General features: G+C 48.1%; 1 protein-coding gene across 3 annotated transcripts in view; it reads right to left on the bottom strand.

Moving 5' to 3' along the window:
- LAMA1 (laminin subunit alpha 1) overlaps positions 1-18,075 on the bottom strand; it is a 692,815-nt gene that overhangs the window by 85,581 nt on the left and 589,159 nt on the right. For all 3 annotated transcript variants that reach the window (XM_085605997.1, XM_085606000.1, XM_085605998.1), the window contains 3 exons: positions 7,298-7,442; positions 6,488-6,629; positions 1,248-1,362 (listed from right to left, as the gene is read on the bottom strand). In XM_085605997.1, the coding sequence (XP_085462123.1) occupies positions 1,248-1,362; positions 6,488-6,629; positions 7,298-7,442 (402 nt within the window). The remainder of the gene's footprint in view (positions 1-1,247; positions 1,363-6,487; positions 6,630-7,297; positions 7,443-18,075) is intronic.

Raw genomic sequence — 18,075 nt, 5'->3', positions numbered from 1 at the left:
ACACTACTTCTGAGAGAGGACAACATGTCCACCTAAAAGGCCTGCACCCACTGAAGTTGGCAGCAAGTCATCTCACTGAGCAGGGCATGCGCCACATCTTGTTTGCGCATGGACTGGCTATGATGTCATATTTCTAGTGCTCAGCATTACTAGTCCATGCAAAGGAAACTGAAAACTCGCCAGTGCACAGAGTGATGGTCGATGGCCCAGAGTTGAATACAATAGCTACAGGCACCACTCTGTAGTGGCACTTTAAATTGATACTATCAGAGAACTGGCTATCAGCACTGCTGCTAGCAGTGGGGAAACCAGAGGAGGCTCCCGGGAAATGTACCTGCTAGTTTAGTTTGCTCAGAAGAGCTGCAGATCATGGCTCGTAGCAGTCTGCAAGCAAATCACCCACTGTCCAGAAAAACGCACAGCTGGGCAATGAGGAAACAAGCTCAGGCCATGAGGGAAGAACCTACATGAATTCCCATGCAGTTAGATTCTAGGACATCAGTCCTACAGGGGGCAAACAATGTGCTGTACAACACACTGACTGACTATACTAGTGGCCAGAGGATTGCTAGAGGGCGTGGAGGCAGTGGACAGCCAGTCTCTGCTGAGACAAGAACTACTTACTGTTAAAGCAGAGTGGCAATTCTCACTGCACTACATACCACTCTCTATGAGTCTCGGTGACTGCCATATACCATGCAGTTTGCTTGGCTCTGAACTCTCGCACGTGTGCAAGATAGTACAGCGCAAAGTGATGGTCTCTACGGCATTGTAGATAATTCTCCCTAATTTGTCTATTGCCCAGATGTAACAAACAACACACTGAGTTGCATGAAAACTACCACCCTTGCAACCTTTAAATGGCATGATGTGGCCTACGTACCAGAACGATTCCTAGTAATTTTACGCAAAAACAACCACTACCATATAAAACTCAGAAAACAAGACTTTAACTACCCTGAATATTAAAATCTTTAAAAAAAACCTGGTATTGTGGTGCAGCCAATAAATGTAGGTACTTTGAACACTTTGCCAGAGAACATTCTAAACTCTTCATTCTGTTTCTATTACCAGATTAAGTGTATCAAACTATAAACCGCAGGAAAAATTACAGACTTTAAAGTTTGCAGTCCAGTATTTCCACACTAACTGAATCAAATGAAACAGCGAATATGAATTTTATTTTCAGAGCGCAATTCATGAATCGTTTACATCAGTCCACTTAAAGGCACATAAGTGACTCCTACCTCCAATTTGCAGCCCTTTCTTACGCCGTAGGAGTTACTTAGCAAGTCAAAGTTAGAGCGTGCAATTTCCAAGCTCTTAATGCATCCTACAAAGGACCTGCTGCTGAGCTCTTTTCTGAAACAAAAAAAACATAAAATCGTTCGGAGATACATGCACCCTTCGGAAATGTTTAAATAATGAGCAGAAGGGCTAAGCTGCCCTAGCTGGGAGCATACTAATCACACAAAGGTGCACAGAAAACATAGTACATAGCAATCCAACCACATTAACTTCCAACCAGGCACATTCTTCTAGGATTAACAAACGCAGATGTGCAATGCAGTCACAAATATAATAATTTATGTTTCAATATAAATATGTCTAATTTCCTGTTCTACATTATTATCTGCTTAACAATTTTTAATGTAACATAAGATTTAAAAATCATCGCTGGGCTCAGAAAGTACTTCCCGTAGGGTTGCATCAATTCAGTACTTGCATAGATGTGATTAAGAAAACAATGCCTAACATCTTATTCAATTTAGAATGCTTCATATTTCATTTAATTCTTAGTAAGTACAGCTGTATAGGATGACCGTGGTATGAACATAATGGGCTGATGTCAAGTTGGCCAGTAACTAGCCTGTTAATTCGAACCCCATTATCCCCTGCAGCATTACTGATACCATGGGCATTAATACTTTCAAAGGGAGAGGGTAAATACCTCTTTTGCAAGATAATGAGGAATAACATGGGAGACTCCGTTTTCAGAAGAATGTTCATTAGGACATTTTGACAGCTCTCTGCAGGTAATATGGCAGGGTGAAATTAAACCCCTGGGCCTGAGGTGTACCTGCATACCCTATGCTTGCCAATGGAGCTGGTAACTCCTGTTCCTGGCCCCTCTGGGAATTATGGACCGTTTGTGATGGGCTCCTAAGGGACAAATGATAACTGCCTTACATTTATGGTATGCAAGAATGGGGATATTGCAGTGATTGAGGATTATATTATAAGGGTGTCCGCAAGACTAGGAGCAAAGGTTTTGCTCCTATTTTTGCAATAGCGCCAATTGATAGAAATGTACTTGATCTGGTCCAGCTATTAAAAATAATAAAGGCTAAAAACAACAGGAATAAGAACACGTGTTTTCACACTGGAATTGTTACATCTGATGCCAAATCTCAGTGAGGACGTGCTACAATATTATTAGTTCTGAGCAGTTTTTGCACCAGGGAGTTTTGCAGCAGACGCCACATGTCCACACTGAGGAGTCACACCAGTGTTTAGAGTGGCACAAATGGTGTTTGCACTTGTTTTCATACTAGCACCGACTAGGAAATGAGCTACTTTGATCTGAGTGTTCACCTCTAAACGAATCCACTAGAAATAGTACATAGCGGTAATGTTGGGTGTAAAGACCTTTTTGGCTAATTTTCCCACAATTATAATGCAAAATATGTATATCAGGAGCACAAATTTGTTGATCGCCTAATTAAAAGTTTTTTCTTTCAGTTTATCCTTGTTTTTGCTGCATCAGATGTCCTAAGTGAGATGTGTATGCCCTGACGTGGGTCTTGGGCTCGCTGTGCCATAGAACTTGAGGTACATCCTATTGACGAGCCCCAAGTATGGAAAAACCAGTCTGGGATTGCGTGTGGTTCCCTTCTGGAGAAAGCCTCGCCGGGCAGTTCGGGGTGGACTGTTTCCATGAAGTAAAGGGCTAGCACTGATTTGCATGAGGCAAGCACACTTTGTCTAGAGTGGCATGGTGGATGAAAAATGGTGCAGTCCGAGCGATTACCAATGGCTAAGATTAATAAAAGCATTCTATCCATCACCTCAAGGTTGTTTCAGTTGAGCCCCAGCACCTAAATGAGACCAATAGGATTTTCCTCTTTTTCAGCCAGTCTCGTGCATAGCCATAAACTACACAGTAATACTGTTTCAAAAGATTGGCTGCAGCAGGTAAAAAAAACACAAGCTATATTATATCAGTCTGTATTCAGTCATCAAATTAAATCATTCCAATGAACAAAAATTTGAATCTGTAAAAATAATAGCAAAATGTTATGTTATGTTATGTTATATTGATTTATTATGCGCACAGCTACTCCAGCCAAGGAGCGTCCCGGCACAGAGACAAAGAGAAACACAACACAACAGGAAAAGAGAAAACCTGAAATGGACAGCTAAAACAAAAACGTCTTAATGGCTCTCCGGAAGGACAGCAGATCGTCTAACTGACGGACTTCAACTGGGAGGGTGTTCCAAATTAGTGCAGCTTTCACGCTGAAGGAACGACCCCCCATCCGACTGAGTCTAAATCTAGGGACCACAGCAAGGGCCTAGCCCTGAGATCGGAGGCTACGGGTGGGGACATAGAAGGAAATAAAATTGGACAAGATTTCAGGGCCTATACCTCTTAATATTTTAAAAGCCAAGCAAAGGACCTTGAAAAGAATACGCTTCCTTACCGGGAGCCAATGCAAGGAGCGGAGGACATTCGCCACCGGGCAAAATCTGGGTAGGCCAACAATGGCTCTGGCCGCAGCATTTTGAACCCGCTGTAGGCGGGTTAACTCAGCCTGATTAGCCCCAGCCAGAAGAGAGCTAGCGTAGTCCAGGCGAGAGATGATGGTAGCCTGGACTACAAGCTGTCTGGTTGGGGCATCGAAATATTTAAGAACTGGTCTAAGTCCTCTTAACAGACCAAAACAACAGGCTGCCGTTTTTTTGGTATGTCCTATAAAGGTAAGGCCAACATCCAACCAGACCCCCAGATTTTTCACCTCCGACACTGGGGTCGGAGTAGGGCCCAGCTCAGAAGGCCACCACTGATCGCCCCAAAGTTCCACTCCCTTCCCAACAACCATTACCTCCGTTTTTGTGGCATTGAGCTGGAGACAGTTTTCTGTCAGCCAGCTAGCCACCGCCTTCAGTCCAGACTGAAACCTGGGGGCATCTTGTTGTACATCTCCGCTAAGAGTAACCGCCAGCTGAGTGTCATCGGCATATGAGACCAAAGTGAGGCCCCACTGCCTCGCGACATCAGCCAGCGGTCTCACGTAAAGATTGAACAACGTGGGACTTAGCGAGGACCCTTGCGGAACCCCCATGGCCAGAGGCTGGAAACTGGACGAAAAGGGAGGAATGGCCACACAGAAGGAATGGTTGTCCAGGAAGGAGCGGAACCACTGCAGCGCCAGACCACTGACACCGATCTCCTCAAGCCGATGCAGGAGGATGCCGTGAGATACAGTGTCGAAGGCGGCGCTGAGATCTAACAATATCAGCGCCGCCGTCTGACCCGCATCCAACCTTGCACGCAGATATTCCACCATTGCGAGGAGGGCGGTCTCCGTGCTGTGACCAGCACGGAAACCATTCTGTGTGGGATCAAGGGCGTTGGTCCGGGCTAGATGTTCTGACAGGGCCAGATTGACATGGGCCTCTGTCAACTTTGCCGGCCAAGGTAGCAGCGAGATGGGGTGAAAACTTTCAGGCTTAGACGGGTCTAAGGAGGGTTTTTTGATGATCGGAGACACTACCGCCTGCTTCCATTTAGTTGGAACTACCCCCGACTCCAGGGAGAGGTTGACAAGGGAGCGCACAACGGGGCGTCCCATAAAGGTCTGGTCTCGAAAGAGAGCAGGCCTTCCTGGATCGGATGGAGATCCAGATTTAACTTGCAAAGCAAGTTGATCAAACCCGTCCGAGGTGAGAGGGGGAAATGAAGGCAGGGTGATCTGACGTGGTGTCTCATTGGAACTTCCCAGCGGAACCCCAATGCTAGGGAAAGTCCGATAAATGGCTTGGACCTTTCCCAAAAAATAGGAAGCAAGGGATTCACAGTGGGAGACAGAGCTCTCGGCTAAAGAGGTAGTCCGCTTGGCCATAAGATCTTTAACCGCCTTGAAGATGGCCTTTGACGGGTTAGTGCTGTTCCGGAATTCTTCGGCATAGAAGGCCTGACGAGCACGACATATGGCCCGATGATAGAGCTTAACTGACGCGGCATATGCGGCTTTTAAATCGGCCCCATATGTCTTCCGCCAGGCCCTCTCTGCCCGTCTACTGGCTCCCTTCAAGGCGCGTAAGGCCCCGTCATACCAGGGACTCGACTCACGAGGATTGATCGTAGTCGATACAATAGGTATCAGAGCGTCCAGAGCCCTAGTGAGCCAGGAGCAAAAAAGGTCATACCCTTCATCAACATTGTTCAATGGGCCCAAGGGCTCCACCAACAAAAGATGATGAAAGTCTTCCAGCCTGAGTTTGTTCCAAGATCTCCTGAGTACCCGTCTAGCTGAAGAAGTGGGAGTAGTCACTGATACGGACACTGGATAGACACCAGGAAATGGTCAGACCATTCTACTGGGGTAATCGCAGTGACTTTGGCCTCAATCAAGTTGGTGAAGAAAGGGTCCAAAGTATGTCCCCCAATGTGCGTAGGCTGGGAAACCAGCTGGAACAGTTGAAAGGCCTCTAAGTCCAAAGAGATGGCACGAGCTGTCAGACTGGACAGTGTATCGAAATGCAGATTTAAATCGCCCAGTATAGAAAAGTTGGCGCAGTCAGTGATCAAAGTGCCGACAATATCCGAAAAAGCATTTCTAAACAGCACGTCACTGCCCGGCGGACGATATACCACCATCCCAGAGAGTGTAAACTCTGGGTTGACAGAGACTTTAAAAGAGGCGCTTTCACAGCCAGCGATCTTAAGGCTGTTCCACACACAGGGAAAACAAGACCTAACTATCAGCGCTATTCCACCCCCTCTAGATGCTCTATTCAAGGTGTACATCGAATAGTCAGAGGGGCATGCCAGATTGAGAATGGCAGTGTCAGCTTCCTGAAGCCATGTTTCAGTTATAGCAAGGATATCCGGAGCTTCATCCTCAATGAGATCGTACAGATTCTGCTGATGTTTCAAGATCGACCTCACATTTAGGTTCATTATCCGCAAAGAGGGAGAAGAGAGCCTGCTATGATGGACAACAGAGGGAAATTTCCGAGAAACAAGAAACAAATGTGCCACACCCGGAATCATCCATTTCATTAACTCCAACACTCTGTTTCAGACTATCTACTACCCATAGTACAACCAAACAACATTGATGACATCAGAGGGGTATCAGGCTTATGTTAATTGGCAGACTAACATGTCTAAGTCACATGTTTCTTTCTCCACTGGGCGCAAATGCAATGTTTTGAAATAGTTATTCAGAGATTGCTGATTCCTCTTCAAATATATTACCTGACAGTCCTTGACCGTGGGAGTCCGCCAATGTAAATTGGGTCCTTAGGGGAGCGATTAAGGTCTGCAGCATTGCCAGGCGATTCGCCGCGCATTGTCTCATTCTGCCTTGTGTTAAATGCATCCATAACAACTAGGTATCCTTGGGGAGAATAAAAGCACAACTTAGCTGCAAAGGCCATATTAAAACCGATGTATGGTGAATTACAATCACCATGCGTCACCTTTTTTCACCTTCTGATTCTTAATAAATTTTATAAAAACTGTATCCAGTTTTCAGCAAGTTACTCTACTGCGGTGTCCTAATACACACCATCCTTCACAAAATATCTGAACATTCCTAAAGTAGAAACCCCAAGACACTTATTTAAAATTCTACCCACATGTGACCCAATATTCCCGGTCCAGCATGCAGAGTTTCTCACTACAAGTGCCAAATTGAATTTAGAGTACTGTAACATAAAAGAGTTCCAAGAGATAAAATGTGTTCTTAAAAAAATGCCCCAAAATTTTGCAATTATTTCAACTAAACTGCCAGGTGGACTCTACTCTCTACTCCAAGATCCTTTTTTGTTTTTTGTAGCCACTGGATGTTGTCCCCCCAAAAAAGTATATACTTCTGACTAGGTCTAGGAATAAGTCCCACCTTCTTAGAGAATGCACCAATGCACTAGGCATTATGTTCATATGGTCTCTTAGAACACTGACTACTACTTTAAAGAAGACTTTTAACAATTATGAAGTGATTACAAAGTATACTAAATACTTGGAATCTTTTCAGTTCCATTCAGTCCAGCGGTTGTAACACACCTTTTTTCTTGTTTCGACCATAGGACAGCATATACCAAGCTCCATCATTGTATCTTTTCTCTGTAGTCATTACAAGTGGTCCAGAGCCGAGATCAATAGTCAACCTAACTCTCCCATCTACCAATTCAAATGATAAGAAATCTCTCTGCAAGAAAGAAAATGAGTTTTATGATTAAAAACAGAATAGAAAAATATAAATTCAATTTATGTATATATAATGCAATATTGAATATGATAGAAATGCAGCTTTACAAAATGGTCTCTTTTGTAGCAGGAGCTCTAGTTAGCACAATACTGCGAAAAGTTTGCAGAACTTTAACAGAAAAGTCATGATTTGCAAACATATGTGGAAATCTATGAATCCAAAACTTAACTTACACCTTTGATTTTTGTTGATTTCTGCATAGTTGTGGATCTACATAATCTATGAACTTAAACAGAAAAGGTAGATTGTTCACTCCTAATTGCATATTTTCTCCAGTTTTTTGCCATTAAGAGAGCAATATTGGTGTGCAAAAATATTGGGAAGGTTTTTTTAACCATCGTCCCTCCATGGCATGGGTACTCGTAAACTTTTGACCAGGGTCCACAAAGTATGGTCTGTGGTGTGACCGAGGGCTGCACTGTAGCGGTAGGGGGCCCTGGGAGGATCAGGTATTGTATAAGGAAGTCTAAAAAAAATTTAAATAAACGGGCAAGAGTTTATTTGCAGGTTAATTAAAATTAAGTGGTGCAGGACACCACAGTAGTTACTTTTTTTAACGTGCATATAAATGCTTGCAGGTTTATTTAACATTTTTTAGACTTCCTTACAGAATCTCTGATCCTCCATGGACCCCTACCGCCACAGTGTGGCCCTTAGTCGCAGGACTATGCTTCACTAAAAGTCTCCAACCCAGCAAGGACTTTATTCACCAACCTTTGGAATGTGGCAAGGACATTCCTTAACCCAAATGGCATAACAGTGAACAAGAAATGGCCATCTGGGGTCAAGAATGCTGTCTTTTCTTTTGCTCCAGGCGTCATACCAATCTGCCAGTACCCTGTTGTCAAATTGAAAGTAGTGAGAAATTTGGCTGCCCCCAATAGGACAATCAATTCATCTGCTCTTGGTATCGGGTGTAGGAAGCTGGTTCTTTAAGTGATATGCCCATATTTGGTTATATTGTGTAAAGAGTCCAGAGATTCCCACAGAGGTGTACAGGGCTCAATGCAAACCCAAAGTGCTCTATTTGTGGTATTGTGGTCGAGCAGCCTTAGGCCTAACACAGAGAAGTGTAAGACATTTGTTATGCACACAGTGATTAATAAATGGCACACATCTCAAAATGGAGATCCACACCAATTTTAGAAAAATAAGCTTCCTTCTAGATTTATTTTAAGGCAAAGATGTACAGTAAAATGTAGGTACGTTTTTCAATAAAAACACTTTTCACTTTAAAAAGTGGACACTGCAATTTTTCAGGTCAGCAATGTTAACCTATGGGAGGTAAACAAGGATGCAGTTTTGCAGGTAAGTACATGACCTCCAATCCAGTCTTCTGGGTTTCAGGTCAACACCAGGCAAGGTTCAAGTTAGTACCAAGACTGCACCTTCAGCGGCACAGGGGTGGCTGGGTGCAGAGGTCAAATTTGCAGTCATGATCCCAATGTTAAACAATGGAGACTGGAGGTTACAGAAGATGTGCTGTTCACAGATAAGTAAAGCTGTGTCACGCTGTACACCGTAGTTCTTGATCTTTATTGAAGGCAGGTAGTCCTCCCAGGGTTTTGGAGGTTGCTATGCCTTCAGGACGAGTCGACTTTTGTAGCAGGGGCAAAAGGCAACAGACAGGCCGGCAGGGCTGACGCCGAGTCAGTCACTGGTCCTTCTTTCTTGCTGTTGCGCCTTTTCTATGTCCAGGCTTTGTAGGTTGTCAGGAATCTCCCTACAGGTTCTGGGCGTGCTACCTACATACTAGATTTAGGGGTGTTACAGGGGAGTGACAGGTAGGGGCCAATGGGTCCCTTACCTGGGGTGTCTACACCATCTAATATTCCACCCTCCTGTGGGAGGGGTGTATAGTCCTAGCCCTGATTGGATAAGTCCCACCATCTTCAAGATGGTGGGCACTGAAAAATGTGATTCACTTCGCCTCCAACATCTGAGGGGTGGAGTTGGCGAAGGGGGGGCACATCATCTATTCTCACCTAGTTTTCCCACCGGTTCTCCCACCACAAGTGAGGGTTTGAACCGGGGGATGCTAGCTGCTGCAAGAAGCAGAGGCGTGGGTCATATTGCGAAGGCGGGAAGGCTTTTTAAGCTCTCCTCTTGAGCACTGTGCCTGTCTGGGGGAGGAGGTGTGACACCTTTGCCCAGGATGGACTTTGTTTCTGGCCTTAGAGAGCAAGAGCTCTCACTCCAGGAGTCCAGAAACGTCTGGTGGTGGCAGGCAGGCCAAAACCTCGACCCCTCCCCATCTGGATTCCGCAGCAACCACAGTACCGAGACTGCCCTCCTTGCCGCCACGACATCCGCACGCTCCTACTCGACCTCTCCACAGCCTTCGACACTGTTTCCAACTGCACCCTCGCAGCCAGGCTCCACGACGCTGTAATAGAAGGAACCACCCTCGACTGGCTCTGCTCTTTACTTGCCGACAGAACCCAAAGGATCAGACTCCCGCCTTTCCTGCGGAGTACCACAAGGATCTTCTCTCAGTCCAATGCTCTTCAACATCTACATGGCCCCCCTCACCACCATCGTCAGACAGCACGGACTCAGCATTGTATCCTACACCGACAGCACCCAGCTCATCCTCTCCCTCACGAAGGCCCCCAAAACCACCAGACTCAGCTTCCAAGAGGCAATGAAAGACGTCGCAGCTTGGATGGGCAGCAGCTGTCTGAAACTCAGCTCGGAGAAGACAGACGTCCTAGTCCTCGGATACTCCCCCTTCGTGTGGGAGATCTCCAGGTGGCCCTCCGCCCTCAAACCCCGCCCACCCCGCGGACCATGCCTGAAACCTTGGCTTCATACTCAAATCCTCCCTCACCATGACCCGACAGATCAATGCCGTCGCCTCCACCTGCTTCTACACCCTCCGCATCCTCAGCAAGACTTTCAAGTGGATACCCCCAAAGCCAGAAAGACCATCACCAATGCACTCATAGCAAGCAGACTGGACTACGAAACAATCAAATCCCTGCTAAGCAAACTCCAAGCCATCCAGAACACCGCGGCCAGACTCGTCCTCGGCATCCCACGGCACAAGCACATCACCCAACACCTGCGAGACCTCCACTGGCTCCCCGTTAAGAAGAGAGTAACCTTCAAGCTACTCACCGACGACTACAATTCCCTCCACAACAGCGGACTCAAATACCTCAACAAAATAGTCTCCTTCCATGTACCCAAAAGGAATCTCCGCTCCTCTGACACCGCCCTAGCTGAAACCCTGCACATCGTCAGAACCAGAGTAGGTGGTCGAGCCTTCTTGTACATCGCAGCCAAAGCGTGGAATGAGCTCCCATTCAAGATCAGACGCTCCCCCACTCTGCAGACCTTCAGGAAGCGCCTCAAGATCTGGCTCTCTGGCCGGACCGGAGCTGCGCCCCCTCCCAGCGCCTTGAGATCCTCGCATGTGTGTAGCGCGCTTTAAACCCCCTGATTGATTGATTGAAAGCCAGTCAGAGACCACACTGCGGTTGGTAGGCCTTCAGGGGGGCACCTCTGAGGAGCACTCTGGATACATATTTTAATAAATCCATCACTGACATCAGTGTGGGTTTATTAAGAGGAGTTGTTTGGTACTAAACACTCCTGGGTTCAGTGAAGCAATCATGGTGCTGGGGAACTTGAGTTGTCGAGTTTCCAGCCTATGTACTCTCTATGGCTTACCTGGCACTTTCAATATTAAGAAGAGACCTAAATGTTGTAGGGGCATATCTGTTATGCAGATATGTCCACACCTGAGATATAGTGCTTGCTCGAGGGGCAACTTACGATGCCTTAGGCAGTGCTGCTTGGCATGGCACACAGGTAGTATGCCATGTCGACTTTGTCTTTTTTGTCTGCACCAAGGCATGCAGGCTTCAGTGGCAGTTTGTGAGAAAGTGCCATCTTTCTTGCATGGTATGCTCCCACTTTTTGCTGAATTGCTGATGTACTTTGACTGAGTGTGTCCTGGGCTCCTGCCAATCAGGTACCCAGGGACTGTGTTCCTTCCCTAAAACTGCATGAAGCCTAAACCCAATTGGCATCTCTGGCCACATGTCAGCCCCAGGTAAATGGTACCCTAGTACATGTTGCTGGACTCCTGGGTAGAGAGCCATCCACTCTCCTGGGCCTGCAACAATGCACATCCTGGGCGAGGTGCTACGTCTCCTCCCCAAGCATGGGCAGGGGAAGCTTCAAAGGCATGCTGCCTTTGTGAGCTTCTCCAGGCCACTTGCTGTACTCAGCAAATGGCCCCCACCGGTTCTGACCCTCACTCTGGTGGGAAGACTGTCAGGAAACCCCAAGGGAGAAAAGGGGGTGTGCCAGCCTCTGCCAACCCCCCTCAGGTGGGGGAGGCGAGGTGAAGCACATCTCCGGGCTCTCGCCATCTTGAAGATGGGGAGCCCTGCCCAATCAGGACTAGGCTCCTGCCCCCCTCCCTCTGGAGAGTGGCAGGCTAGGGGGTGTATCCACCCCAGGGAAGGGACCCATTGGTCCCTGCCCTTTACCTACCTGTAACGCCCCTAAATTTAGTATTTAGGGGGCACCCTGAACCTTCCTTCCTCAGATCCCGGAACAAGCAAGCTGCTAACAAGAGATCAACACCAACTGACTTGGCCCCAGCCCTACAGGCCTGTCAACCCTCGAACCTGCTCCTGCTGAAACCCGGCGTCTCCAGTGGTCAGCAACCTCAAAAACCCTGGAGGACCTGACTGCCTTGTGACTCTAAAAGACTGGGACTCCCACGAGCAGTGGTTCTGCTCAAAGCAAGTAACAAGCCCCTGGTGCCAAGCAGGAACCGCGACTCCTGCACACTCTGCACCCGCCAAGCCTGGCCTGCGCCGGAGTGGACAAAGACCCCGAGGACGTCCCGCCGGCGACTGTGACCCCGAATCCAGCACCCAAGAACCCACCTCAACGCTCCTGACGAGGCCTGCAGCCTCAGAACCAGGGACTCCTCGAACCGCGACCAGCTGAGGGTAAGATTTCCCGACGCGAAAAGACACCCCTGCACCCGGCGCCCTGAGGCCCTGTGCCCAGCTCCTGGGTGCCTACCTAACCTACAGCTTCCCAACTTACCTCTCGAAGTGGTGGTCACATGTGAAGAATCTTCGTCCCCGAGCTTGCAGCCTTTGTTCATCACTGAGCTTCTCCATTGAAATCCATTAAGCGCCCGATAGCTCAAATGCACCCTGCACCCAGCCGCCCGAGTGCCCCTGGGAGTGCAACCTCTGTCCTATTTTTCTTCCCCACTTGCACTGAGCAAGTGACCAGGAGCCCAGCTCCCACAGCCACGTGGTCTGCCTGCTAGCAGCCACCAACCAAAGGCCCCCTGCCTGCCATAGGCTAACATTGGGCCTAACTCTCTCTGCACCCGGCTGCCCCTGTGCCGCTCAGGGTGTAACAACTGTACCTACCTCACCCTGGGAGACCCCTGAGTCTATGCCCAGAACCTTAACTCTGCCAGTCGAGTACTTACCCAAAAGCCGATAACTCACTTTTCTTCCATAGGGTAACATTGACTGGTTTCACTTGGAAATTCTTCTGTGTCGAGTTTTGAAACTTTAAAATATTCACTAAATATCAGCAGATCAACGAAAACGAAATTACTCACCTGTTATCAGGAGAGATCCCAGTGCTGTATCTTGGTGCCCAGCACTGACCCTGAAAAGCAATTACAACGGTACTTACCGATAACTTGATTTTCCTCCATAGGATAACATTGCCTGGTTTTTGCCAGAAATTCTTCTGTAGATTTTTCAAACTTACAAATATTCCTTAAAAATCGCCTGTGTAACAAAAATTTCTTTCAACTGTTTACAGGAAATGCACCAGGGTTGAATCCAGGATCCAACCCTGAGTAAGAAAATCATACGTAAAGTAACTAAAATTGCATTTATTTAAAAAGTCCCATTGAGCTCAATGTTATAATTGTGTTTGAATTGTGTTGCCTATTGCAACACCTGTAACTATTGCATTCAAAAGTCTATTGCCTATTGAAAGTATTTAACTAAAGCATCTCATTCTGAGAAAGTATATTTTGATACCTATTGTTGGTTCTAAAATAAAACAACCATATATTTTTATATACAAACCATTGGCCTAGAGTTCAGTTCTTGAGTGTGTGAGACCATTTACTGACTGAGTGTGTACAACAAATGCTTTACACTGTCCTCTGATACTGCCTTACTGCTCGACCAAGCTACCACTTTAGAGAGTAAGGTTATATCTACCTTTAGCCTCTGCCAAACCTCTGGGGACTGTGGACTCTGTGCACACTGTACCTATTTGGGAACAGAATATACAGAGCCACTTTCTTACACAGTTTGCATGGCATTGGTGAGGGGTCACCAGGGGACTCTTTTCAGTCCCAATTCCATAGGTACCAGGGTACCATTTACTAGGAACTTACAGGGGGGTCTAAAGTGGTATCAATCGTGGTACCAGTAGCGGCCTGTGGAGGGAGTGCCGCAGGACGATGGGCGGGGTGGGGGAGCGGCAGGGTGGGGGGTAGTAAACTCTGGATCACGGCCGACCAGAGTAATGTAACTAAATAAATTAGAAAAACGAATTTCATTGTGCGCGCTGAAACGCATTTGGCATTTCAGCGCACGCAATGAAATTCGTTTTTTTTTGTTTTTTTGTTACATTAGTCCGGTCGGCCGTGAGCCGGAGTTTACTATATCCCACCCTCCCCAACCCCGCCCCATCGCCCCGCGGCACTCCCTCCATGGGCCGCTACTGCGTGGTACAGTTTTGGGAAAGAACACTGCTACTGGGAACCTGATTAGCAGGGACCCAGTACTCTACAGTTAAAGTTGCATCAAAAGACAGGCAAAAAGCGGGGGGTACTGCAACAGAAACCCACTTTCTTATATGCTCCCTAGCACCCTACATCCAACAGGGGACCCCCAAAATATGATAGCAACTATTTGTAAGCAGTATATGTTTCTTTCTCCATAGGAAAGCATTACTACATAAAAGTGCATTTCTGTGACATTTTTGCTTGACTATAAAAATCGAGGACTCGAAAAGTACTTACCTGATTATTAAGCTCTTGGTGTTAAAAATTATATAAAAATACCTGTTATTTTTCTAAATTGGTCTCAAGTTTCCTCTTGAGTGTGTATCTTATTTATTGACTCTGAGGCATATTCTCAAAGATCTATCGCCGAGTTATCGCCCCATTCACAAGCTGGTGCAAACAGCCAACATCAACAGTTTACCTGCGATAGCATCCACAAAAAACATCGCCACAGATGACCCCGGCAACTATCGCTAATGAGATGCAGAGTAGGCGTTCCCGAGCAAAAAGCTGCGACAACACCACGTCACAACATTCTCAATGACCAGCCAGATCGGCGATAAGATCACAAAACATGTGATAAGGCGCGTTAGCAGCAGGAATGTAACACCTGCTCTTACCTGGTGGAAAGTTGGATGACAGCCTGCACCAGACAAGGGAGCACAGCCCACATCCACACATGAAGAACAACTGATGCCCTGGAGCAACTGAACATGCAGCCCGGAGCCTCAATAGGGCAACAACACCCACTGCCACCACCCCCAGGACCCCCCCAGCCCCCCCCACCGGGCACCCCCCCCCCACTTTGTACAAAGATATTGCACATCAACTCCACGAAATCATGAACCAAACAATTCACCTGCAGTCGAACAATCACAACACCTAACATACATGTGTGGTCAAAAAATAGGAAAATCATACATTCATCTCATAATATCCAAATGAGACGTTTATTACAGAATAAACCCAAAACAACAGTTCTGAAGAGTCATGGCGGATCTTCTCAGGACATTCTGTAAGTCACAGCATGCAAGACAGAAATCTAGATAAGAAGGTGTGTCATGCGCTCATCAAAGTACAGAGAGAGAGAGAGCGAAAGAGAGAAATAGAGATAAGGAGAGAAAGAGAGGGAGAGAGATAGAGAGAGGAAGAGAAAGAGAGAGATAGAGAGGGAGGTAGAGAGAGAGGGGGAGAGAGGGAGAGAGAGAGATAGAGAGAGAGAGAGAGAGAGAGAGAGAGGAGAGAGAGGGAGAGAGAGAGGGAGAGAGAGAGAGAGAGAGAGAGAGAGAGAGAGAGGGAGAGAGGGAGAGAGGGTGCTGACACTGCGGACCCAGGCCTCACTGCTCACCCGCTGCCACCGGTGTGTCTCCAGCCACGTGCCGGTATACACTGCAGTCCCCCAGATCCCTCATCTGAAAGAGTTTCCAGAGACATGAATGGCAGAGTCCATACAGTTGCACACGCCATCATCGCTTGCCCGCCCCTGTGCAACCAGGTTGCTGCCCCCCGCCGCCCAGTGGTGATTGCCCACCACTGCGCAACCACGCCTCACTGCTCACCTTCCACCACCGGCATGTCTCCAAGAGGGCCCACCACGTGCCGGTGGGAGCTCCAAGCCTGTGGCCCGTGACCATGGCACCCTCCACATTATGCAGCCCCACACCGCCGGTGACCAGGTCACACCTGATTCTGGTTCTTGATTTCGCAATTGCATCATCGCAGGCTGCACACCCGCTCAGCTCTTGAGGTGCCACTAACTCTGTGAACCGCGAGGCAACGCCACATGGCGGGAGGCCCGCACTGCCCGCTGGCTCAGGCCTACACTGCAGTCCATCAGGGCTCACACTAATCCTTGCCAGTCCGGACTGCCAGGATGGCGCATCATCGCAGGCTGCAAACCTGCTCCGCACTTTAGGTGCCCCTAACTCAGTGCATCGAAAGACACCGTCCCGTGGCGGTGTGCCTGTGCCTGCCGCAGTGTATCCGGTGCCACCAAGTCTGTGCACCGCTAGCCATGGACCCCTTATGATTGAGTCCCGTGGTGCGTATGCCATCATGTCACCCCCGGCACTGGGCAATTTGAGGTGGCAGGGCCCCAAGCCCTCATGCATGAACGATAACCACACAGAGACACCCAAGTAGAGAGTGGAAATGGCGTCCAGCAAGTGCGCAAGGCCCTTTTTATTGGCAGGGTCACATGTCCTGTGACGCGTGTGCTGGATGGGTGTTGTGTGGATGTAAACCAGCCGTGAGGGAGTGGCTGTGGCATGCTGACAACTAGACCTGTGAGCAGCAGATCCCTACAGGGAAGACCTGGGACATGTAGCGTTGTCGTCACCCTCTGCGAGCGTAAGCGGAGTGGGCTGTCCTGGCGTATGCCAGTCCAGCGTAAGGGTGTGAACAATGACCCCAGGGCTCTGGGCGAGGTTCCGTCCTGGGCTGGACAAGGAAGTAACTAATGGATGTGTCCCTGTTGTAGTGTCGGCGCAACCCGGACCGTAATCGGCAATGTGTCACCCTGTGACCCAAGTCCCACAACATGAGCAACATGGACATAAGGGGAAATCACTGACCCTACATTCATCCATACTTCCACACTTTAAAGATCATAGACATGACACATCTGTGTTAACGTGAATGTTTATTGCACAATCAGTGGAGTGTTGCAGCTGGAGCAGTACAGGGCCATGCAAACCCCACTTTACATTGTTGGCCCAAGGAGGGCCAGCCAGAGTCCTTCAGGGAATGACAAGTACATCAGAAGAGGAGGAGTTCAGTTCGCAGTCTGATAGCTGTGTCACTGGTGACCAAACAGAATATGGCAGTCCATGTCGAGGTCCAAGGTGAGTGTCGCAGAGTGCATCGGGGGACAGTGGAAGGTGATGATGCAGAGGGCAGAACCAAGCAGAAAGAGGCCACATGGCGGAGATGAATGTTACGGCCTCCTTCTGACCATGAAGGCATATTCATCCGCATCTTCGTCCTCTGCTGTTGCATGTGCCTCACATGTGGGTGGTGGTGTTCTGTCTCCAGCACTGTGTGGCAGTGACACCTCAGAGGTCGGTGGTGGAATGTCTGCCGCACTTTGTGACACTGACACATCAGGGGCCGGAGATGTGGATGGGATGGTAGCAGCAGCATGCATCAGCGCCAGGCCTTGTGGCAGCAATGCCATGAGGAGGGTATTTAGGGCATTGAGGGACTCAGCTACCTCTCGCTGGTGTGCAGCCGTGGCAGCTGCTCTTTCCACCTGCGTCTGCTCCATGTTCTTCATGATCCTCCGCATGTGTCCCAACTCCCGGGCGAGTTTGCTGGAGCTACTACTGGAGAGTCGTTCTTGTCGCAGAGTCAGGACTCTAGCGATGTCAGCCATGGTTCTTTGGAGAGCATGGAGTGGACTGTGGGTGTCCGTTAGGGACTGTGACTGTTTGGGGGGAGCTGCCTATTTGATGCGGGACAGTAGGCATTTCGACAACATCACAGATGTGTTTTTGTACTTGTACATCATCCTCTCACATTTCCCTGATATGCCATATGTGATTGGCCAGTTTCTACGCACATACGCCACCAGTTGTGTCCTCTGTTCTGTTATGGACGTGTTGCGATTTGTACCACATCGTTGTCAATGTTAATGTGCTCTGCATGTAATATCTGTGTGCTGCATTTTGGGGGAGTCGCCCCTGAATCTCTGATTTAGCTGCCCCTCATCCCTTACAGGCGGTGTGCCTCTGGCTTCTGTGCATATGCAGTACTGAGATGTTGCATACTTGTGTG

Source organism: Triturus cristatus, chromosome 5_1 (genome assembly GCF_964204655.1).
Source record: "Triturus cristatus chromosome 5_1, aTriCri1.1, whole genome shotgun sequence".
Classification (NCBI taxonomy): domain Eukaryota; kingdom Metazoa; phylum Chordata; class Amphibia; order Caudata; family Salamandridae; genus Triturus; species Triturus cristatus.
The sequence above is the reverse complement of the archived record's forward strand: the minus strand, read 5'-3'. Positions and strand labels throughout refer to the sequence as shown.